This window comes from Ursus americanus, chromosome 22 (genome assembly GCF_024610735.1).
Source record: "Ursus americanus isolate L20-20 chromosome 22, mUrsAme1.1.p, whole genome shotgun sequence".
Lineage (NCBI taxonomy): Eukaryota > Metazoa > Chordata > Mammalia > Carnivora > Ursidae > Ursus > Ursus americanus.
In genome coordinates, this window is record NC_142148.1 from 17,421,729 (window position 1) to 17,446,880 (window position 25,152).

Genomic DNA, 25,152 nt, shown 5'->3' on the forward strand with positions numbered 1-25,152 from the left:
TACTGTTTGTTTTACGGATATGCACATATGTGTGCATGCCCACAGGTTTCCCATAGTCCCAGTTTATTCCTTGGAAGACACTTGCTGAAGTCTAAGCATGGTCCTCCAAGGCTTAAGGCATACCCATCTACTTTTGCACAGAGAAACACTGGAGCAAGGTGAAGCAGGATTCTTTCGTAGATTTGTACCCCAAGACTTGTCTGGATCCTACATTAACCTTTCCATTTCTTTTTACTTTTCAAATGGAAACTGAGCAACTTTTAGGGAGACCTTTTTGAAGTCAGTGCCCACACATGGTTCTAGCCACCTCCATCTCCCCTTCTCCTCCCCTTGCCCAGCTCTTCCTAGTCCACCCTCAATCTTCTGCCAACCATGCTTTGTCCAAATAGTAACTTCTCCAAGAATGAATTTGGAGTGTCTTGACTTTGAGATATGAGCGCCTACTTTGAGAAAAATGCATATCTCTTGGTGTACTATGACTCTCTGTGACCTGAGTCTGCCCCAGGAGCTCCCAGTCTGATGGGTGCAGACATCTTTTTGCTGTGGAAAGGGAAGCAGAAAAACTGGGTCCAAATCTTTATAGTCCCATGTGTTTGCTGTTGGCCTTGGAGAAACAACAAAGCTCAGCCTTTTGCTTTTCCAACTGTGAGATGTAGCTCATCTGATAGGGTTGTTCTGAAGATTGAATGAGCTAATGGTTGGGACAGGATTTATTTCCTGTACCTGCCTAAGAGATCATAATGCATAATATCAACAGGGCCATTCATCTCTCACGTGACCATCATCTGTACCAAGCCAGCTCCAAACCCACTGCTAATACGCTAAGGGCAATGCTACAATCAGTACACACATTCTAACCTATTTGTACATTTTCCATTTAAACTTTCCCCATATTCTGATTTTAATACTAAAAATAATCATAGGAGGGTACAATGTTGGTACTCCTGTTTTTTTGTTTTGTTTTGTTTTGTTTTGTTTTGTTTTGTTTTGTTTTGTTTTGTTTTGTTTTAGAAGAGGAAACTGTAGTTCAAAAAGGTTTATGAGTTGCCCAAGACCTGGAGAATCTAAGCACAAACCCAGGCTCTGTCACTCCAGCGAGTTAACTGAACAGAATAGAATAGCGTCCATGGAGACTGGTAGAAAATAAGTGAATCCTGGAATAGGAAACAGGAGACCCAGGTTCAGGTATCATTGGCTACTCTTCTCTGCTGTTGTGCACGCTATTGCCCTGAAGCCAATGTCGGACATTTGTCTTCACCTGCAAGCCTCCTGCCACTGTCTAACCCTCAACCCAAGTTCCTCCAAGTAGGACTCCCAACTATTCCCTCTTCCTTGAGTTTTCCCACAAGTCCCAGACCCCAGGGAGATTCAGTGACACTCCCCTGCACACAGCCACTGTGCTACATGCCCAGGTCTTCAGGTGCGGGTGCATCCACATGGTGGGTGTAGTTTTGTTGGCCTTGAAATGGAAATGGTCCGGGAGGACAGGATCTTCTCCTTGCGCCTTTTCTCACCAAAGCTTCACTACCGTGTATCATCCGCCTCTGGACATCTGCCTTGAAAATCCTTCGAGGGTTTCATGGTCAAAGTGCCAGTCATCACCTGCCCACCAGCCTGTTCACAATTCTGGGTCCTCATCCTAGTGACAGGTACTGCTTCTCATTCCATCAGCCAGGGTCGTATCACCCTGATGCTTCTGAACCTGTGTCTTACCTTCTCTTGACCACATCCTCCCCTCACCCCCTCCACTGCTCCTTCCCTGGTGTGAGCCTCTGTAGCTCTAATGCATGAATCTCCTCCCCAGCCCGACCGCTCCTACCCACCCTCCACAGTGCAGCCAGAGTGATGTTTCAGAAATGAAACTTGTATTCCCAAACCTGCTGTCTAAAATCCCTTGATGGCTTTTCCTCCCTTATAACAGTAGTTCATGGAGTAGAGATGAGAAAAGAAGCATATGTTTTAGGTCATCTGGAGAGTCGTGTCAAGCTACGCCATCCCCTTGCTCACAGTAATTCTGGCAGATTTCCTGAAGTCTTACTCCACTCCTATACCTTTGCTTGTGAAGTCTCCTCCTCATTCAGTGCCTGTGTTCCTCAGTTCCATGGGACTAGATTCTAACCCTGTTTAAGGTCTAATTCAAAAGCAACCTTCTCCAGTAAACCCTTCCTGACCTCCAACCTAGACACAATCTCTTCACCATCCGGGTCCCCTCTATGAGGATCCATGTTATATCCTGTTCTGTTTGTCATTTGTATTCATATCTTATCTTCTCCACTAGACCCTCAGCTGCCTATTCTGATTCATCATTATCACAAACACGCCATGCAGATACTGGGGATTCCCTAAAAACATGTTGAATGGTGGAGCCCAGTGAAATTAGAACAGATGAGGCCCAGGATTAACACTCCGTCTCTTGGGCAGGAAAACTTCACTCAGAACACAGATCTGAATATCAGCTTGGAGCATCAAGAGTACACCCAGTCCTGTAGTGAGGGTGTGAGGCTGGAAGGGCAGCATGGGAAAGATACAGCATGGGAAAGAAACACGCTGTCTATCCGGGTGCGGGGGAGGGGGGGAAGGTGAGGCAATAGGAAAACGGAACTTCTGGGTCAGCCAAAAGAGACAGTGCCACTGTGAGATTATAGTGTGCTACAGATCACAAAACCAAAATGTGAAATTTAAGGAAATTGCCCCAAATCACATAGCTAATAAGTGGCAGAGCTGTGTCTGAAACTTGGCCGATCTGATAATGGATACCATACTCTTAAACACCATCTAGCCTGAATGAAATATAAAACAGGGCTTGCTGAGATGCTGAAATGTATGACATAATTTTCAGTGGTTCGTTGAGGTGGGAAAGCAGCCCAAATTCAGTGTGTCATGCTGGCTGTTTTGTCCACCCCATTCTAAATAGCTCCTTGCTCCACACACTGAAAAGTGAATCCGTCTGTTTGTACTCACTGAGGTAGCCACTCAGACTAGAATCTTGGAGGTCCTCCTCAGTATGTTCCCATTTAATCACCTACTGACTCACCTTTCACATTCATTTTTCCTTCCCCATGGCCATTATGAGATAGACCCCTAACATCTCTTGCTTGGACCCCTGCAGTAGCATTCATGACCCCAATCCCTCTTCCCTCCAGCTTTCTTTTCACATTCCTGCCAGAATCATTCATCTAGAAAAATATTTGGCCACTTGGCTCTTTGGGTTCTCTTATGAGCTGTGGTACTGAGACTAAGGTTCTTCAGCTCTTTGGGAACTAGGCCCTACCAATATTTTGACATTCTCACCTTGCTAACTGACTCACCCATTTCATAGACAATTCCATCTGCCTGTAAGTACCCTTCCTCCTCCATCCACCTAGATGCTCCTTGACTTCATAACTCAAGCAGCATAGACTCAAGGCCACCTTATCTCTCCCCCTCCCCACCCTTACCCCTGGATATGGTCCCACTGTGCCCTGTGTTGCCGCTTCATGCCGCTTATCACTCCAGAAGACAGTATAGCATAATGGTTATTAATGCAGGCTTCTAGAGTCAGACTGCTTGGATTCTTACTCCTGCCATGCCACTTACCAACTATATGAATTTGAGTAAGTTATTTAACCTCTCTGAGCTTCACTTTCCTCATCGATAAAACAGGGATAATAATGCTGCATAGTGAGAATTAAATAAAGTAGCCTACATGATGTGTTAGCACAGTACCTGGCATGCAAATGACCTCCTGCTGTTTAAGTGGTAGCTCTTATTACTCTTTGTTTTACAAGTTTCTTATCTGGCTCTCTCATCAGACATTTGGGCAGGATCAAGATCTCATTTATCTTTCTATCTCTGGAACTCGGCAGGGACAGGCATATAGTAGGCCCTTGAGAAATGTTTGCTGAATTGATGATGGAAAGATGGATGAGTGGATGATGGGTGGATTGTTGGGTGAAAGGATAGATGAGTGTGTGGGTTTATAGGCTAGATGGACAAGTGGGTGGATAAACTGCTAAGTGGGTAGATGGATGGACGGTTAGACGGATGGAGGGATGGACGGTTGGATGCATGCATGCATGCATGAATAGAAGGGTGGATGGGTGGGTTTATGAACTAGATGGATGGGTAGATGGGCAAACAGATAGTTAAATAGATAACTTTGTCCCGTTTAAGTAGTATGGAACAAAGGAAAGCTGTGCCTTGAGTCAGCCTTGTCAGCCAGCTGAAAAAAAGATTCTGCAGTATGTGATTTATTAAGTTTGGAGTTTTTGCGTTTTTTCTAAGCACAGCTGTCTTCCTGCTCAAGATTTTTGGTCTCAGGCAATCTGTTACTTGCAATATCATTGTATCATTGTAAATTTAGACCTTCGGTAAATCTTCTTCAAGCCTGAGAGAAAACACACATGTATCCTGTGTTTTGGCCACGCAGTAAAGAACTGTAATCCTTGCCCTGGAACACTTTGCAATATAATTGGGGAAAGTTACTCAATTAATAGAAGCTTGTCAGTTGCTGTTCTTCTGGAGTTGCCTTGAAGCTGGGTCAGGATAGCACTCACTGACTTTTGGTGACAACCAGGATAACTCAGAAAAACTACTTGGAAGAGTGGTTTGAAGGTAAGGAAGCACGTCATCTTGAGGACGTGGCCGGCAGGGGTGAGTCCTGAAGGTTGAAAGCAGAAAAGCCAGAAGGTTCAGAATATTGAGTGCAGCCTTGGGCCCAAGAGCACAGCCTGGGGCTGTTGATGGCAAGGACATCTGGCTCAGGACAGAGGCCTTGCAATTGGTCCAAAACTGCACAAGGCAGTAGACCTAGTGAGGAGTGACCTCTTAGAGCTTCAGATTCCTCAACCAAAAATGAGAACAACAATGCTTGCTCCATAGGGTGTTAGGGAGAATTAAAATATTTAAGACATGTGTCATCTCAATGCCAGACCCACTGTGTTGCTCAACATACATCTGCTTGCTTTCTTCTTCGTGGGCAGCACAGGCTAATGGTCCAGAACACGAGCTTTAGAGCCATGTTGCTATCAAATCTGGCTACGTGATCTCAGGCAAATTACATAAACCTTCTTTGCCTCAGTTTCCTCCTCTGTAAAGCGGGGATGATAATAACACCCTTCTGTCAGGGTAGTTGTGAGGAATACATGAGTTAATGTATGAGAGCCTAGGACAATGCCTGATACTTAGTAAGTGCTCCATAAGTATTTTTTCTTATTTTATTACTATTTTTAACATTCCTAAAGAAGTGAACACTTTGTTCCTGGTCACTAGAGTGAGAAGCAGCAAACTTTATATCTGTGGATGAGGCAGGGACGTAAACTCCCCTTTTTTGAGGACTACTAATGTCAGGTGTTTAGATTAATATAATCTAATATCAATTTAGATTAATATGATTTACTTAAAATACTTTATATATTATATATTGTATATAATTTGAATACGATTTAGATTAATGTTAACGTCCGCAATGACTCTTGGGAATAGGTAATTATTGCCCTCAACCTTGACATGGAGAGACTGAGACTCAGAGATAATCAGTGACTTACTCAAAGCCATGCAGTTAGCAAGTGGTGGTGCTGGGACACAAAGACATATTTCCACTCCTCAAAGCTGTTTAGGCTGGCGGTCATCCATGCCATTCACCTTGGTACATGGATCAGGAAACAGCGGTCCAGAGGGAGGAACTGACTTACCCAAGATGTCACAGTGAGCAGATGAAGGACCTGAGATCAGAACCCTGTCCTCTCAAATCTCAGCCACTGTTCTTGACAATATGGAGAACATAGGTATCTATAAGCCTTCATAAAATGGAACTCTAGCTTTCTTCCCTACGGAATCACATTTCTAGGCACTGGACCATAGAGCCAGCCATGAAGGAGAGGAATGTTCTCCTTTCAGCGTAAACCTGTATAGTTGGCAAAGGGGATTTGGTGACTTGCACGGGCTCTTCCAGCTCCCACCCATCACAGCAGGGCATTCCTCACTCCTCTCATCATCTAGGGCCATTGTTCCTTTGACCAAAGATACTGAATGGTTTTATGAGTGACCAGATCTTGCTGCACTGTGGCTCATTTTCCCCAGCTCAGTTTCCCAGGTACACATGGGGCTTCCTTTCTGCCATAACTTCTTAGCTCTCAGAGTCACTTTCCTTCTGGAGCTAGAGTTGGGCTCTCCTGATGAATAAGAAAAAGCCTAGAGGTGGCCACCTGCCTAGGGGACTTTGGCTACTTTCCTACTCGAGAGGGGAAAATTTGAGGCTCCGAGGACATGTTCCCACACTGCATATATAAAGACTGCATCTTCCTGAGCCAAGCAAACTGGGATAACAGTTACAATTAACCAAATAACTCAAGAGGGAAGGGAACTATTCTTGCCTATTCGGATGGATATTTGGGGACCTTAATTATCAGCAATTTTTCTCAATCCACAAATGTATGTATCAGTTATTGCCAGTGTGGCTAAGTCTGTAAGATAAAAGCATTCCTATTTATTTTCCTACAAAATACAAAAAGCTATAACAAAAGGAATATCATGGACTTTTTGAGTTTTTTACTGTCCAGAAGCCACAAGCTAGAAGAGACATCATGGTAAGAGATTTCAGGTAGTGGTTTTTCAAGATTTCTTTTGGAGAGTGGAATTCTTAGTCATGTGAAATTTTAAATGAGGCTCCAGTTTGTAAAATAGAAAAAAAAAAAGAGAGAATTGCTGGTTTTCGTGGATGGTGGGGGACCAGCAGTCCTACCTGCTCAGTATCCCCCTCTCCCATTTCAATGAGGCTACTGTGCAGAACCCCCAGGATCCTACAAATACAGTTTGAAAACTAATGATCTAGTTCAACTTATATGAGGATCAGATAAGGAAGTAAAGGCACAGAGAATTTATTCAGGTTGTAGTCTGTTCATATTGAAGGTTGGAATTCCTTTCTCTTAGTGCAGTGCTCTTAATGATAAAGTTTGATTTTTGTTCTGATGACTGGTATGCAACAAACATAAAGTTTAGTGACTTCTTTTCCTTATGTATCTGCGCTTTGGTCAGGACTTGAAGGGAATGACTTGTTTTGTTCCATGATATCAAGGATCACCTTTGACATAGTCCAACTTGTGGGGGCTGGCTGGATGTCTCTCTTCATGCAGTTTTAGTGTCTCTCCACTTGGTCTTTTCAGGATGGCAATCTCATGATACTTGGACTTCTTACATGAAGAGTCAGGGTTCCAACTGAGAGTTCTGAAGACCCAGACAGAGCTACAAGTCTTCTTTCTGACCTATCATAGAAAGTCCCAGAGCGTAATTCCTTCCACATCCTGTTGGTCACATAGGGCCAGTCCTAGTTCAGCGTGGGAAGGCACTACACATGAGTATGCGTATTGGGAAGTGTGGATTGTTGGGGAGCCATCTTGCTTTTGGCATGACCTTACTGAGTAGGTTCTGATGTGGTTTTGCTGAAACAGAGAACATAGAAGTCATTATGGTTTTCCTTAGGTCATAAGAACACTCTCATGGGGAATAGTGGTAGAATAGTTCTGGAAAGCCAAAAAAGTCAGACCCAGGACCAAAAAAGTCATACTTACAAGGAAGCTAGTTTTAGTTGACCATAAAAAAAGAACTTTCAAAAAACTAAAACAGCCAACGTAAGAAATGGCTTTTTCTGCGTGAGTAGTGAATTTCTCCATTGTTAAGAGAGGTCTCTCTCACTCCTTCTACCACCGGAAGTATCTGATTCTCAGCGAAGATGATTAGAGAAACTTGCATCTCCTTGAGCTTTGGGATGCTGAAATACTATGTGCATTTCTAAGAATCAAGATTTCATATAAATCTAATTCTTGTTTGTTTGTCTTTTCTTTTTCCCCCTTTTTGGACATTTCCTTCATCTGACTGCCCATCAATATATAGAAGAAATGCTTATTCCTACTCCTATTACTTGTAAGTATCGACCCGGGAAAACTTTGCTTCGTGCCCTGTAGGGGAACCTGTAGCATGCATTTCCTGCACCAACCAAGTGTCTGTTGGTTTTCTCATACTCACTTCTGTCTAAATCATCTGTAGCCCCAAAGTTTTTATTTCACATAGATGTTTTCCATTTGAAAATGCACTGTCATTGTTTATGTGTTATGTTTCTGCCATCTCGGATTTTCCCCCCGATTTTTGGAGATGTGAAGGCAGTGTAATATTCTAGTTTAAAAATACCTGAATTTCAGCAAGAGGTCAACCTAATCCCCCTGCAGGACTTGCAGAGATAAAACAGAATCACCAGTCTCAGCAGCTTCAAAGCCCATTGGTGTTTAATTGGGGAATGTGTAGCCTTGAGGGGCTCAAAGGTTAGACAGAAATTCATTGGCCGTTTCCACTATTTCTAAGTCTACAGGGAACCATGACTACCTAGAACCAGTTTCACAGGTGACAGAAACATCCGAGGTCTTTGCCTTGGGCTGGAATGATCGCAGTCTGGGGTTTGGCATTTGTTATCTCATGTGCATTTTGTTGGTAGTTATAGCTGGCCTGTTGCCTGTCAATTTTTTTGCACTTTTTAAATAAAGGTGGTGATTTTTCTTATTATTAACAGACATTTTGAAAACACAAATGCAAAGGGGAAAAAAACTCCATGAACAGATCCTTGGTAATGAAAAGTTAAGAAAACCACTGAAGTAGGCCCATATTCCTAATATGCATTTCCAGTGTTTGAAAACTGAGATCCAGAGAAGTGTGTGAAATCACTCATCCAGGGGGATTAAAACACAGGATGCCTGGCTTCTGGTTAAGTGTATTATATATCATTCCATGTCTTTCTCCACCCCTGGCACACCCAGCCTTATGAGGGAGGTCATGTCTGCTAGTGATCATTTGCTGAAGCCTTCACTGATGAGGATGGACCAACAAAAAGTCTCTCCCACCCCCTCTGCTCAGTGTTTGGGTCCCAGGTTAATAGGCCAGGCAATGAGCAGATAAGATTCTGTTACCACTGCCATCATATTATACAGGAACCAATGGACTCTCACCACCAACACTGAAAATACTAGAGAATTTGCTTTATTTTTCATTCATTCATTCATTTGATAAACATGCATTGAACATGCTCATTATGTTCCAGACACTGTGAATGGAGAAGTGGCCAGGACTTTGAGCCCCACCCTCCTAGTGTTCAAGCCTCTCTGGGATCTAGGATAAAACCAAATACTTGAAATGTCAGCTGAGAGGTGCCTGTATGTACTCTGGTATAGGAGCTCTTACTTGGATGACTGATTTTTTAATGGGGCAAGGGATAGTTATCAGTGTTTATAGAGATGGATTTACCCACTAGTGCGAAATAAGAATTCTAAGCAAAGGGAACAGCATCTGCAAAGGCATAGGGGTTGAAACAATGTGGGGTGTTGTTGCTGTGGTAGAAAGAGAATGAGCTTTAGGAATCATGATGCTCTGGCTTCAAACCACATCTTTGTCACTCATGTTATGGAACCTTGAGAAAATCTTCTGAACTCCTTGAGCCTTATTTCTCTTAACTCCAAAATAGGGGTCATAGTGCCAACTCAGGAAATGAGGAATTTTGTAACATGCCAGGCATCAAGTTGGCACTCATGAAATGTTAGTTTTCTTTCTTTCCCCCTTCAGAAACCACAAGGGGTCAGGACAGTAGTGGTGGCCCCTAGGAGCTCCTCTGGTCTTCCAGAGGTTCTTCTGGCATCAGTATTCCACCGGAGGTATGGGCGTGCAATGACCCATCACAGCCTCTGGGTACCTTGCCTCCTCTGCTGATTGGCCAGGGTACTTAGCCCTGTCTTTCGATGCCCACTTCATACCAGGCACTATGCTGGGCACTGTGGTGGAATCAAAGATGCACAATGTGAGAGTGTAGGAGACAGACACTCAAGTACTTGTAGTTCAAGATGCAGTGATACACAGGGGTCTTTCAGTTGTGCAAACTTAAGAGTTCTAAGTCACAGATCTTAGAGCGTGAAACTCATGCCAGCTTGGGAACTGACCATGGTTAACAATTCAGAGGAGGAGAAGAATGGGCAAAGCAGACAGAGAGGTAGAGGAGAACCTTCAGAACCAAGAGGAGAAGTCCTTTGCAGAAGGAAGATTTGGCAGTGGAGTGCTGCAGAGAGATGGAGGTAGAGAGCATGGGCACCGTCCTGCCATCTGACCATCAGAAGTCATGTGCACAGGTCATGGCGGGGTGGGGGGGTTAAGGGAGGAAGCCAGCCTAGGATTCAGAAGGAGGAGAATGCTTCTTTTTAATCACTGGGCCCTAAAACAGAGGAGAAACATGACAGTGCCCAGAAAGTCCTGGGCATTTGTATAGTAAAGTGGAGAGCCTGAAGATGCTGGCGGCTGTGGAAGGGAAGGTCTGGGGACAGAGTGTTTGGGAACAGAGAGGAGCCCCAGAGGGGAGGCACAACGGGTTCGGGGAGACCGTAAGATTGAGAGATGCATGGAGATGGAGAAAAGGAAACAAAACGGAAATGCTGACCCCAATAATTTCCAGATTCAGAACTCCACTCCCCTGAGTCTTAGGTATGGACCCTGAGTGGATGCCTTCAACCCTCTCTACTCCAAATGTGGTCCGTAGACCAGCAGCATTGGCATCACCCGGAGTGTGTTAGAACAGCAGCACAAGGGTCCTCACTCAGACCTGAATCAGAACCTGCATTGTAACAAGAGCCCCAGGTGACTCTCGTGCACATGAAAGTTTGAGGAGCACTGTGACTTAGCCAGAGTCTCAGTTGTCCCATCTATAAAATAGGAAAAGTAATACCCTCCCCCTGGGGTTGGGGAGCCACCTGGTCCCTCTAAAAGCCCCAGAATCTTCCATGAAAGAGAAACCTTCTAACACGCTTTGGCTGAATAATCTTTGCAGTGAGATCCATGTTTTATTCAATCAACAAGTATTTATGGGGTTCCCACTTGCATGCCAGGCACTGGTCCTAACTGGCATAGAAGCATTAGCACAACAAACGAAAACTCCCTGCCCACATCAAGCTTTTTAGTAGAGGAGATTGAGCATAAACAACATGTATCAGAAAAGTGGCATAGATGTTAGGGTATGGTGGAGAGAGCTAAAGAGAAAAGATAGATAAACCAGGGAAAGAGGCTATAAAGCGTGGGTAGAGAAGGAGCAGAGGAACTTCTTTTTCCACAAAGCAAAGAGGCCCTAAAGGGTTCTCCCTGCACTGAAAGATCCTGTGCGCAAGGGGTCCATAAACTTTTTCCATAAGCAGCTAGTAGTAAATATTTTTGGCTCGGTAGGCATATGGTCTCTGTTGCATCTACTCTGCTGTTGTAACAGGAAATGAGCCATAGACGATGTGCAAGTGAAGGAGCATGGATGTATTTCAATGAAAAATTTATTTTTAAAAAAATCAAATAGCGGCTAGATTTGTCCTGAGGGCTGTAGTTGCCTGATCCCTGCCCCAGACTTTTGAGATGGAAGGAGGACGGAGTTCAAGATTCATCCTTTTTTATGAGCTCCTACTTGTGCAGCACCATGTGTTTGCTGTTCTGGACACAAAGGTGAATGAGGCTCACCTGATCCAGTTGAGAAGGGGGCAAAAGTTGAAAAGAACTACCAGTTGGTCGCTACTATGGGCCACGCTCTTCTAATACTTGCAACAAGCCCTGCAAGATACATGTGACTGTGTTGTGTGTACATAGACATTGAGACTGAGGTTTGAGGACTTGTCTAGATCCCATACGCAGGATGTGGCAGGGCGAGGGTTTGAACCCAGGACCACATGCCCCCAAGCCCTGCCCATCCTTCTCACTAAGCCCTGTTCTTCAGGAGAGGGAGGGGGTCCTGCCTAGACCATGTGCTTGGACAGCCCTTGGCCAGACTGCAGGAGAGCCAGGACCCACAGGCAAGTCTGCCTGCCTGCAGAAACTCAGGTGTGTGCATGGACCTCAGTGCCTTGCGAGGGACAAGAAGTCGTAGCTATCCCTGGCTGGCAAGGAGGCCCTTGAGGCAGTTCTGTCTTTGCTGTCCTGGGGATTCGCCGCTTGGTCAGAGCTGAGAGCACTGGGCTGCCAGATCAGACATAGCCAAAGGGTTAGAGTGAAGAATGCCCCACAGAGTGCTGATGACCAGGATAAAGAGAGGTACAGATCAAAGGAACTGAGACTTAGGGACAGAAGAGAGTCTAGAATGGGACCCTTCATTGTCCAGCACACACGAAAAAATAGCAAAATAATGTGGGTTTTGGTGTCAGACCTAGATCACAGTTCTATATCTACCTCTTCTGCCAGATTGTTCAGACCTTGAACAATCATGGAACCACTCCGAGCCTCCGTTTCCTCATCTGCAGAGTGGTAATAACAATGGTGACTGCCCAGCATTTTTGTGAGAGCTGGTAAGAGAGGGTATATGCAGAGTGGCTGACACAAAGGGAGTATTTTATAAATAGCAGCTATGATTCCTCACATCCTGGGCTGACAGAAATGCTTCTCTCGAATGCCTTTTAGCCTTTCTATAGTAAAGAAGCACCCAACAACTTCAGTGTCGGCTTTTTAAAAGGATATTAGGAGATGGCATGTGTTCACGGGTTAATTTATCTCAAGGTGTATGATGGGCACAGTAATTGTTTCAAACAGAGACATTTTAGTGTAGTAGTTCTTGAAAAAAAGCACTAAGATCTTTACCAACTGTTCCAGCAGAGAGAGAGAGCACTTAACGATTTCGCTTAGCCTCAGATAAATGCCATGCAAGTATCAAGGAGGCGGAAAATGGTGACCTGGGCTGGGCCCTGTCTGCAGACACTCTGGAACTCTTGTTTTTTTCCCCATATCCTTCCTATCTCTCCCTATGGCAGCATATTTGAATCCTACATCTAGCCTTCAAGGTCCAGGTCTAACAGTGCCTCCTACACAAAGTCTTCCCTGATTCTCTCCATCCGCAGGAATGGGCCTTTTCTCCTAACTCTCACTGCAGTTACTTGTTATCATGGGCAGGAGCAAGTGTGTCTTAAGGATGTTTCTTGTTCATTGAGGTTTCCCCCATGGTGCCCCTCACAGGCACAGAGAACCCCAGTAAGTGTATGTGGAATGGATGAGAAGAACAAGATGATATTAAAAGACATTAACAACTAAAATCAACAGGGAGATGATCTGTTGTTAAAAAGAAAAAAAAAATGGCAACAAATTTTAGATCCCTCCAGACCCTGCACCTTCCTTGCTGCTGTATGTTTAAGGTAACGTTTGGTCCTATTCAGCATCTGAATCCCAGTTTCCTCATATGTCAAATGCATCCTAAAAATGCACACCTCCCAGAGATCTTGCAAGGACTCAAGGAGATAATGCTTGGAAAACTCCTAGCGTGTGGTCGATCCTCAACCGAAGTAAGAAACCGCCTCCTTTTGTCAGTGCGCACACCTTTCCACACCATAGGCTTTTGCAAATCAAATATCGTCGCCTCAATACAGGTAAAGAGGAATTTAAAATGATTATATCAAGAGATACTCAAAAAGCATTTTATGTAATTCATCAGTCACTTCAAATAAAAATGAAGACAAAATAGGAATCGAAGGAACCCATTTAGAGATGATAAGGATCAATTACCAAAAGCTGACAGCAGACATGTTGACAAGTAGAAATGGAAGGCATTGCCACAAGGGCGAGACAGAGACGACTGCCGTGCTGCCATGCACTGCTCAGCCAAGGGGAGGACCCTGGCAAGAATTCTTATTCCTGGGCCCCACCCCAGAGCAGCGCAGTCCCTCTGAAGGTGTGGCCCAGGACTCTCCATGTGAGCACACACCTCGTATTATTATTCTGCGAGCCGACTTTGAGAACAACTTCTCTCCTGACATCCTCACATCACCCCGATACCACTGTCCCTTTCTCAGTATCGGACCTTTGTACTTTGCCCTCCTCCTGGGATGCCTAGCCACCTTCTGTGCCTGCAAAATTCCCATGTCTTTAAAGGGGACATAGTGTCCATAGTCCTGGGCCCTCATCTTTGTCATTGCATTCAGCTTTCATTCATCTGCCACTGACTCACTCATTCATGAGCCATTCTCAGGTTTGACCGCCCGTGGTGTATTTGCACGTCTGTCTCCCTGTTGACAAGGACTGTGTATTACTCATCTTTCATTTCCCGATGACTAACTTGGAGCCCAGAACAAGTCAGACATCATAAGACTGTGTTGATTACATGAATGAGTACACACAGGTGGGTGTATGTGTGAGGTTGATACCCCCATTTTGTTTGATCTCCCATTGAATTATACTATTCCATTCTCCAGGAGTTAGTATCCATTTTCATTTTTTTTTGGCATATGGTGGGGGGGGGACTTTCAGATCAGACCTGTTTTGTAATTTTATATTGGTTTTAGGTTTAGAAATGTTGTACTTGTGTGTCACAATTATAAATGCATAAAATTAATGAATGCTGCTGCAACAAGATAGATATAAATGCACTGGGCTAGATCATGTGAACAGATAGATTTGGACAGGAATTACAACTGAATGGATGCTTTATTGTTTACTCTATTGAATTAGAGTCTAAACACATCAGTCATGAATACCGAACAGAGCAAATCTATAAGTCAGAGGCTCCATCACCTTAATCAGAGAAAATACAAATGAGCATTTCCCTTCCAAAGAAGATGGAAGATGTTTACACTTCAGTTTTAAGTTTATACTTTAAGTTTGAAAACGAACTAGGTATTAGTGATGCCTTGAGGCTTAGGAAATATGCCTGGGATTCTAAATGCTTCTATTCTGTAAATGCATTTGAACTTTGTAAAGAAGCTAAAAGAGAGCGTGGGGGATTCTCTGTTGACAGAGAGAGATGACCTATGGAGATGTGGTTGGAAAGAGAAGTTCTCATGGAGAAGGTTGTGATGTGCTACTCAGATCTCCCTTCAAGAATGAGGGACTTGGGGTTAATATCAGTAATGGAATTTCTGGATCGTAGGGTAGTTCTACTTTTTGATTTCTTGAGGCGACTCCATACTGTTTTACATAGTGGCTGGACTACTTTGCACACCTACCAACAGTGGTGCAAGGGTTCCTTTTTCTCCACATTCTCACCACTTGTTGTTTCTTGTGTTTTTGATTTTAGCCATTTTGACGGGTATGCGGTGATATCTCATGGTGGTTTTGATTTGCATTTCCCTGCTGATGAGTGATGTTGAGCATCATTGCATGTGTCTATTGGCCATCTGGGTGTCTTCTTTGCAAAAATGAGTAAAGAAGTTGTGGAAGTGTGTGTGTGTGTGTGTGTGTGTGTGTGTGTGTGTGTGTAAAATGTATATACAAATGTGGGTGCATATAAAATGGAATATTACTCAGCCATAAAAAAGAATGAGATGTTGCCATTTGCAACAACATGGATGACGGACCTAGAGGGTGTAATGCTAAGTGAAATAAATCATCTAGAGAAAGATAAATATCATACGATCTCACTCATGTGGAACTTAAGAGACCAGAGATGAGCAGCAATAGCAACAAGCCTTATAAATACTGGGAACAAACTGTGGCTGCCTGAGGTGAGGTAGGGGTGGGCGATGAGTGATATCGATAAAGGGGATTAAGAGCACCCTTCTCTTGGTGAGCACAGACATACGTATAGAATTGTTGGACCATTATATTGCATGCCTGAAACCAGTATAACACTATATATTATACTTCAATTTTTAAAATTAAAAACATTTTTTTTTAACGAATGAAGGAACTCTTGGTTGACAACCCCCTTTGGGACAACTTACCCTTCAGAGCTGCCTCATCCAAGGTCATCAGTAGCTGTTCAGCACAGGGGTGTGAAAGTCGCCCTAGCTTCAGAGCTTCCCATGGGGTTGGCTCAAGCCTTCATTGTACCTGCATCACCAAATTCCCCTTTACCCACTCTGGCTCCTTCCCTTCCCTTCCCTCCACTCCCCTTCCCATCCCTCCCCTTCCCTTCCCCTTTCCCTTCCACAGACATTGACCCCAGAAGCACCTCCTAATTCATCTCCTGCATGTCAGTCTCTGTCTCAGAGTCTCGTTCTCCAGGAACACACTATGCCACACTTCCATTGGCTTCTCTTCAATTTGACCACTGGAGACATGTGGATCTGAGTACGTGGCATGCCCCTCCCCCCACATGCACATGTCATTGCCTATGGACACACTGTGTGCTAACTCACTGAGGTCACCACTTGTTGCCCACTGATGATAAGTAAACTCTAAAAAATTCTTCCTTGGACAATGATTCATTCACAGGCATTTGCTTCTCACTTGTGTTTGTGCTGGTGGGGGGCTGTGGGACTCTTCATTCAGGGCTCCCACTTGGGGGAGCTCACTACGTATCACAGAAGAAACTGTAGCTATTGCTGAAATCAGCCAGAGGAGAGAGCAAGGGTCAGAAGTGCCTGCCACGGCGCTCCTCAGTGTCCTCCAGGGCAGGAATGGGTTTAATCCTGAAAACACTTGCCTTTAGCAAGTATCCCCAGAGTGGGAATGACTCTTGCAGCTAGGGCTGTAGCAAAGATAGGATCCTGAGCAGCACAAACTGGAAAATGCCTTTCTAAGTGTTTCAGCGTAGTGCCTTTAATGGAAGGAAGTGCTTTAGTTAAGCTCTGCAATGTTGATAATGATGATAATGATTACATCGTGTTTGTATATACAACTTTATCTCTTCCAAAGTGCTTTCCCACTTGTTACCTAGTTGTCTGCTTGGGCTGGAGGTACTTAGCAAGGTATTATCAGACAGATGGCTGTGCTGTGCAGGAAAGGGCCCTGGGCATGCTGGTTCCACAGCTTAGGGCACTTGACGCAATCCCACCTTCAATGTCTCATCTGGAAAATGGGAGTAATAACAACTACATTTTAGAAAAGCTGTTCCGTTTAAGCGACATATTCTTTCATTCATAAGCATTTACCGAGCAGTTACTCTTTTGTGCTAAGTACTGAGCTAGGTGTCAAGTGTTTGGAAAGAAATGTCCTTCTCTCAAGAAGCTCACAGCTTAAAAGGCAACCTGCACATGTTAAAAAGTTATAAAAGAATGTTATGCATACGTGAAAGAGGAGAGTGAAGACATGACAAGGGAAGGAAGTCACTGAATCTGCTTTGAGGAAAGACATCTACGGGCCAAAGGGCTTAATATGGGGTGCGTAGCAGGGGGAACACATAGGACCCCTCAGTGGAGAAGTGACACTCAACATTTCTCCTTGGTCTCACTATCTAGAAATACACACACATACACAGACACACACACGTATAACTAAATAGGTGATGTACTAGAGAACAACTTGGGAAGAAAGGAATGGAGTAGAGAGAGCAAGAAAAGAGGAGGGAGAAAGTGTGAATCCCAATCCCACTACCTAGCAGCTGTGAATCCTAAGCATCCTGGGTTTATTTCTTATCTATAAAATGGGAATTTTAGTGCTCAATTCATGAGATTATCTTAAGACATGAAATGAGGGGCGCCTGGGTGGCTCAGTTGGTTAGGCATCCGACTTTTGATTTGGGGTCAGGTCATGATCTCAGTCATGAGACTGAGCCCCGTGTTGGGCTCCATGCTCAGCATGGAGTCTTCCTTGAATTCTCTCTCTCCTTCTTCCCCCTTCCCCACTCATGCTTTCTTTCTCTCTCTCTAAATAAATAAATAAAATCTTTAAAAAAAAAGAAATTAAATGAAATAATGTGTGTACCAGGGGAATTGTCATTTGTTAAATGGCAAAGCTGGGCTAGGACAGAGCTGTGGTTGGTTGTGTCAGGGCTTGGGGGAAGATAGAAGTTGTAACTTCCAAACACAAGTTAAATGGAAGAAGAATTTGTCAGATAGAATGAAGTGGCACAATTGTAGACAGTGGTTCTTAAACTTACAAAATTTCTCCCCTGAGCAATCGTGTAAGACACCCCTCCTCCTGGCATCCATTCCTGTGGACATCAGTGGGAAAGATCAGAATCAGTTAATGATTCTGGCCAGCACCACAAGGGTAGACAAAGTCATTTCAACACAAGAAGGCTTTGTAGACCAGTGGTCAGAAAAAAAGGCTGGGATTGAAGATAGAAGCTCTACCCTTGGCTATTTACAAAATCGGGGCTGGGGAATGACAGGTCCGTCCTTTGTAATGTGGCTGCCAAAACCTGCCTTAGAAGAGGCAAGATTCTCAGATGGCAGAATGCGGAATGTTCACTCTATTGTAAACAGTCCCATTGTCCCACCAGGAATGTTGCCTCCTTCCTGGGAGCAGAGCTCAGCGGAGTTGGTGTGTGTTTGGGGAGAGCAGTGAGGTAGGGAGGGTACCACAAGCCACAATCTAGAAAGACTGGAGAACTGAGTTCATTGGTCTCAAGGGATGGCTACACATTTTAAAGTTCACTGGGTTACTTTGATCTGAAACCACAGCTGAGAACCATCCATCTGAGAGAGCTTGAAGATCTAGGGTCATGGAATATAGGCATTTGGAAGATGAGCATGAGGGCCTGCTCTGGCCACTTAACCTAGAACCTCAGCTGAGAATTTGATCCCACAGTATCATCAAATAGACATAGCTTTGGTTATGTTAGTGGAAATGGAGTTTGGAGGGCAGAGTCCATAGAAGACAGAGCCCTGTTGGCCAGCACCATTTCCTTCGTTTAGATATTGCGGTGGAATATCTGTATGCTGTTCACAAATGTGTAGAGGCCATTTAACACGCGGCAAATGCCCCAGGCACATTTTAAATAGCATTTAACTTCTCATAGTAATCACTTCTCATAGTGATGTTGGTGCTGCCATGAGGAGTAAAGATCCCTCAGCCATGTACAATCTCCTGAGAAATAAGTGTTCGTGAGCATTCTTCTCACCAGTGAAACCTCAAGGAGCCCAGTACCTCTGCTTATGAAATCTCCTGTTTATCAGAATAAAAGAACATTGGCTGAGCTTTGTTCTGGAGCAGTTTCTCAGTCCAATGGCTTTGAGCCTCTGTGCAGAATATTCTAAGAGGGTGGGGATTATTGGGTATATTACAACCACCCACGTTTTTTAAGTGGAAGGATTGAAGGTTGGTGTGGTCAAGACCCTGTTAGTGAAAATATGGTTTGTTAAGGTTATAAGCCAAATTGAGCCTCAAGATTAAAGATGGCTTACTTTGTTTTGGAAAATAGCGACAATGGACAGTATTAGAAATCAAGAAAAGCTAAGATAGTCTCTAGTTTACTTTATTCCCCCTTCCTGTGTCATTATGATTTGGACATCTATTGATGAAGAGAGAACTTCTAGTGAAAAATCTAAGCTCACATATGGTTAATAAGGGATCTCATACTATTCTTTTGTCTTGGCTCTGCTTTATACGGCCAAACTACCATGCAGATGTGGGAGCTAAGGTTTTTCCAGGAGATCCGTGGCTGATTCAAAGTGTATGCATCCACTATATTACCATGCGGGTGTCTTCCAGCCATCTAAGGTAGGAGCAGTTTGCTCAATAAATGGTACTTCAGTAATCTCATCTCCCACCTCTTATGGGTATTCAACAGTGCTTTTGCCTTAGCTCTGAATGGCAAGGAAAACCATACTCGGCACCGAGAAGCAGTGTTGTAGAAAGAAGACCATGGACTATGTTTGTGTTTGAATCCTGGCCTCTGCCACTTTCTAACCTAACTTCTCTGAGCCTGTGTTTCCTCATCTGTAAAAGGGAGACAGTGATACCAAATTTGGAGGGTTGCCATGGGGATTTACCAGGATTGCGTAAGAGAATGCAATGCGTGTACGGCATCTGGTTCCAGGTCTGGTACATAGCAGGTGCTCAGTGCTTTGTAGCTGTTATTGTAATTTATGTTTTATGTCTATGCGTGTTTTGCACTTTACAAAGTACTTTTATGCAGATATTTCCTGCAATTATCAAGGGAAGAAGTATCCTCTTAAATGTAAGGAAATGAGGGCTCAGCAAACTGACCAGGGCCACAGGCTGTTTGGAAGAAATCCATGGAACAGAGTTGCCAGGTACTGGTGCCGTGTTCGTATGATGGATTGGGAAGTGGGTGTGACAGGGATCTGGCAGCAGAGCTGATAAGAATTATGCCCTCTGAGACCAGGCAGAATATGCAATAAATAAAGTCCAGAGTTGGTCACTACCTGAAAGTTTATAACCATTGCTCCAAATTATAATTGAAGAAAAAAAAAACCCATACCAGCCCCTTCATTCCATTAAATACATTCACCATATAAATGGGACAAGACTCGAACAAGATCAAGGTCAAATCATCTTTTTATAATTGTAAGAAATTTTATAATCTGTGTTGGAGAAATAAGGACAAAGATTAAAGAGAAGATAAGGTGATTTGTTTCTTAAACAGGCCCCTTGAGTCCTACTTTATTTTTTAAGATTTATTGATCTGAAATGAGAGAAAGAGTGGGGGTGGCAAGGAGCTGTGGGAGAGGGAGAGAGAAACTCAAGCAGACTCCATGGTGAGTGCAGAGCCCAACATGGGGCTTGACCTCACAACCCATGAGATCATGACCGGAGCCAAAACCAAGAGTCGGACACTCAACCAACTGCACCACCTAGGTGCCCCACGTCCCACTTTTAATTTTATAAAATAGATCTTTGTCTCTTAACATGTTTTTGTTTATAATTTATGAATAAGCTTCTGCCATGGAGAGGACTTTATTCAAATTCAGTTATGCCAGACATAGAGAAATAATGTTATTAAAAATGTACCCAGATGATTATGATACTTAGCAAAACAGGTGTCTGGTTTCATTTTCTGGACAGTTGAGGTTTGAAAGCCCCCCCCCATTGCTTTCTTCAAAAATAAATGTACAGTGGCATTTTAGAATCAGCTGCTGACACCTGCAAGAACTCTTGCTTGGTTTTGCTTGGGCTTGTGTTGAATCTATAGGTCAGTTTGGTAAGAATTGACATCGTCACAATATTGAGTCTTCTGGCCCAGGAATGGGGTGTCTCTCCATTTGTATGGGTCTACTTTGATTTGTTTTATCACCCACTTGTAGTTTTCAGCATGCAGGTTGCCTGCATATTTTGGTGGATTTATACCTGAATGTTTCATTTTTTTTCCATGTTATTGTAAATAGTACCATTTTTTTAATTTCATATTCAAATTGTTCATTGGTAATATGGAAATGTAGCTGATTCTTGTATATTAAAAAGCTAACGTATGTGGAAACAAAAAAAACAAAGACAAAAAAGAGAGGTCTCAGATGGAGAAATAGTAACTTATTTCAGGACTGTTGCATGAAAGATGGATTAGACAAGACAAATGAATAAGAAAGATGTGGTATGTGCACGTGCGTGTGTGTACATGAGGGTGTGTGTACGCGTGTGTGTGTACAGACGGACACACTGGACTATTGTACAGCCATAAAAAAGGATGAGATCTTGCTATTTGCTACCACATGGATGGACCTCAAGGGTATTATGCTAAGTGAAGTAAGTCAGACTGCGAAAGATAAATACCATATGATCTCACTCATGTGAACTCTTTTAAAAACAAAAAAAAAATGCAGAATTAGTCCTATAAATACAGAGAACAAACTGATGGCTGCCAGAGAGAAGGGATGGGGTATGGGCAAAATGAGGGAAAGAGAGCGGGAGATACAGGCTTCCAGTTACAGAATGAATGAGTCCTAGGAATAAAATAGAATAAGAATAATGAGCAATGATATTATAATAGTGCTGTATGGTGAATCAGTGATAGCTACACTTGTGGTGAACATAATCTAACATAGAAGTGGAATCACTATTTGTATACCTGAAACTAATATAACATTGTGTGTCAACTGTCCTCAAATGAAAAAAATTTAAAAAGACAGGTTAGGCTAACCCAGGCCAGGTACTTAGCCAAGAACACAGTTTGTGCTCAAAATGTTAGTTCCACCTGTCTTGGCTTCTCATATTCTATAGCGCTCTAAAAGCGAGCCTCTATTCCATGAGTAGTGGTTATGGAAGTTAGAATTATGTGATGGTTAAGATGGTAAGACTTAGTTTTAGGCAGACCTGGGTTTGGATCTTGGCTCTGCCATGCACCAGCCGTGTGGTCTGGAGCATGTCTCTCACCCTCTCTGTTCTTCAGTTTCCTATTACTGTAAAGTGGGGATGATACAAGATAAGGTGGTAACTTGACCAGAGCACAGATCCTGGAATGTAGCCAATGCCCAGTGAGCATTAGGTACTCTCGTTGTTGCTTTGTTGTGGTGGTGGTGGTGGTTGTTAAGTTGCAAAGAGGAAGATGCTAGAGAAGCCTAAGAAAGACCTTTCCAACGAATGCTTGTCCAACGATAGAATAGGCTGCACGTGGGGTAGTGAGCCTCCCATCACAGAATAATAGACCACCATTATCTTGGATGTCCCAAGGGAAGTCAGGCTTCCCAGAGTTTCCCCTTTGTTGAGTTACTGTGATTTCCCCCTGGCATTAGAAGCAAGTGGCAGTGGTTTCAGTCTCCCTGGTCACCTAATATACTTGACCCACAGACGCAAAGAGCTTGAAGCAGTAGACAGAAATGGTATCCGTGAAAAAAACAAATGCAGACCACACTTATCTTTCCATCAGCTGCAGTTTATGATTACACATTAAATTCAATTGCTTTCTTTAGGAGTCTGGTGTTGAGACCCATCCTCTCCAGCCCAGTGCCATCCATTCTGGCTTTCCCCAGGAGTGCAGACAGACCAGCCGCCTTCCTAGTGTACACTAATTAATTTATCTCATGCTTGTGATTTTACGGTGCTTAAGTGCTGGAGCATTTCTGTTTATTCTTCTCCCTGCAAAGCACCTCACATTGCGTAAAGACCATGAATCTCCATTGCAAACGCCGTCTGTCTTGGGCTAGGGAACAGCCCGCCAGCAGCCTGTTGTCTTGCTGGCGCTGCCTCTTACAGCCAAAGAAACACATCCATTAATTTATCCTTAATGACATTTTGACATTCCAATCAGTTCATCAGATGTTCCTCATGCAAGCATTCTCCCGCACGGCCGGGCCAGGGTGCCAGGCCACTCTCGATGCATAATGCATGAAGCCGGTACACTGCTCAGTACCCTCTGACAGACAGACACATCTGCTCTTCACAGACTGCGTGCTCCTCCCAGCCCTGGCTCCCCGACTGATCCACACCAATGCCTTCAGCAATGTTTGCTTCTGCATTTCCAGCTTGCTGCTGCACTTCGGGGAAGCTGGTCAGTTCAAGGAGAGACGTCCTGGTTCAGAAACATACATGCAACAGGGCTACCTGAGGGGAAGTGAGAGTATTTCAAACCCCCACCCCACTCAAAGGATTTAGAAATGCTTTCGTTCTACTAATTCACGTGGAAGAAAGACCTATGACAAACCCAACATCTTGAATTTCATTAACCTGCAACCACTTAAAAATAATGATTGCGAGACATTCTGATAACAATGATGGATATCAAAGAAGAAATGAAAATTATCCTTAATACGTTCCATAGAACACATCAGCACAGATACACTTCCTCACAGTGGCAATCACAATGCAGACCCAGTTTCATTGTCTAGTTTTGTTGTTGTTGTTGTTTTTAACTTAACGTAAGCCAGTTAGCATTCTTCAGTGTTGTTACATAGCTTTCATTTTTAATGGCACTCCATCATTTTAATAGCTGCGTAATATTCCATCCAGGGGATGCACTGTCATTTACTGAACCAGTCCCCTGTCGGGAGACATTTATGAGGCTGTGACTGATGGTGTGCTATTCAAGAGAAGCAACAGAACAGGCTCCAGGAGAGCGCAGGGCTCTACAGCCTCAACACTCAGGGCTCCAGTCCTGCCTGGCCCCTTTACCTGTTTTATGAGTTTGGGATTAACCTCTGGGCCTCTGATTCCTCACCTGTAAAACAAAAGAAATGATCATTAACTGTAGCGTTGCTGTGAGGATTACAGATGTTTTCAAGATACCGAGCACATGGTGGTATTTACTGCGTGTTGCACTATTACGCTCACATCCGCCAGTGCTCGTAGATCGGGGACAATCCTGCCTTCCCCGGCCTCCCTCCTGGGAACATGTGACAATGCCTAAAGACATTTTTGATTTGTCACCTCTGGGAGTAAGAGGAGTTACTGGAATGTGGTGGGTAAAAGCCAAGGAAGCCGCTAAACACACTCCATGCACAGGACAGCCCACCTAACAAAGGATTACCCTGCCCCACGCGTCAGCAGTGCTGAGATGAAGAACCGCTGGCATACACAAAGCTGTTTTCCAATGTGATCTACGGAATATATATTTTCCCCTTATTATTATTTCATTAGGATAAAGTCCTAAGAAAATGGGAATGCTTAAGTAAAGAGTATATTATGCCCACTGGCAGTTTTAGGAGAAATGGGGTGGGGTGGGGGATGGGAATAAGGTTAGAGGTGACTGATTCAGGAGAAGAGGCAGCAGCTAAATGGTATGTGTTCCCCAGTGGGGCAGGAGGTGACATTCTGTAGACCAGTTCTTCAAGGATAGTCCCAGCATCTCCTAGGAACTTGGAAATGCGAATGTTCGGGTCCTGCCTCAGACTCTCCAGATCAGAAGCTCTGAGGGTGGAACGCAACCATCCCTGTTCTCACATGCGCTCTAGGTGACCCTGATGCACCCTTGGGTTTGAGAATCACTGTCACGGAGCATCTGTAGAGAAAGGCCTACTTGTACCACTCCAGTACAGACACTTGGTGCAGAAGTAGATTAAACGTGTCAGGTCTAAGTCATGGGCATCCTCAAATACGAAACAGAGCAACAATAAAGGAATTAGAAGTGTTATTCATTCATTCGTTTAGTCAGTCAACATTTTTAAAGCTTTTACGACATTGTGCCAAGCGCTCAACTAGGTCCTAGAGAAAAGAGAAATGTGAGCTAATGTATATTATGCAAGGTATTATAATGAAGGATGGTGAGAGCGGCAGGCAGATGACGAGGATAGGAAATGGAGGTAAAGTATGTCCCATCAGGGAGAGATCAGAAAAGGCCTCCTGGAAGACATAGTGCTTGAGATGGAACTTGATGGCTTTGTGATCTGTGGATGCATCAACTCAACAGGTGCTTGTGCCAGAACCTTGCAGGGCCCTGGGGCATGGGAAGCGCACAAGGCCAGCGTGACCCCTGCCTGTGTGGTTACAGTCTAGTGGGAGAGATGACCTTGGGGGCTGGCCATCCAGCAAGCCAGTGTGGTTTCTGGATGGGAACTGAAGGCCTGGGGTGGGGGTGAGAGAATGCCCTGGGCTGAGATCTGAGAAGAGGTGTGGGCACAGGGATGCAGAATGCTGAAGGAGGTT

At 44.0% G+C, this 25,152-nt stretch overlaps 1 protein-coding gene across 1 annotated transcript in view; it reads left to right on the forward strand.

Annotated features, from left to right (window-relative positions):
* PTPRT (protein tyrosine phosphatase receptor type T) overlaps positions 1 to 25,152 on the forward strand; it is a 776,661-nt gene that overhangs the window by 610,361 nt on the left and 141,148 nt on the right. The window contains 1 exon segment of the mRNA XM_087853941.1: positions 7,870 to 7,899. Coding sequence (XP_087710067.1) covers positions 7,870 to 7,899 — 30 coding nt within the window.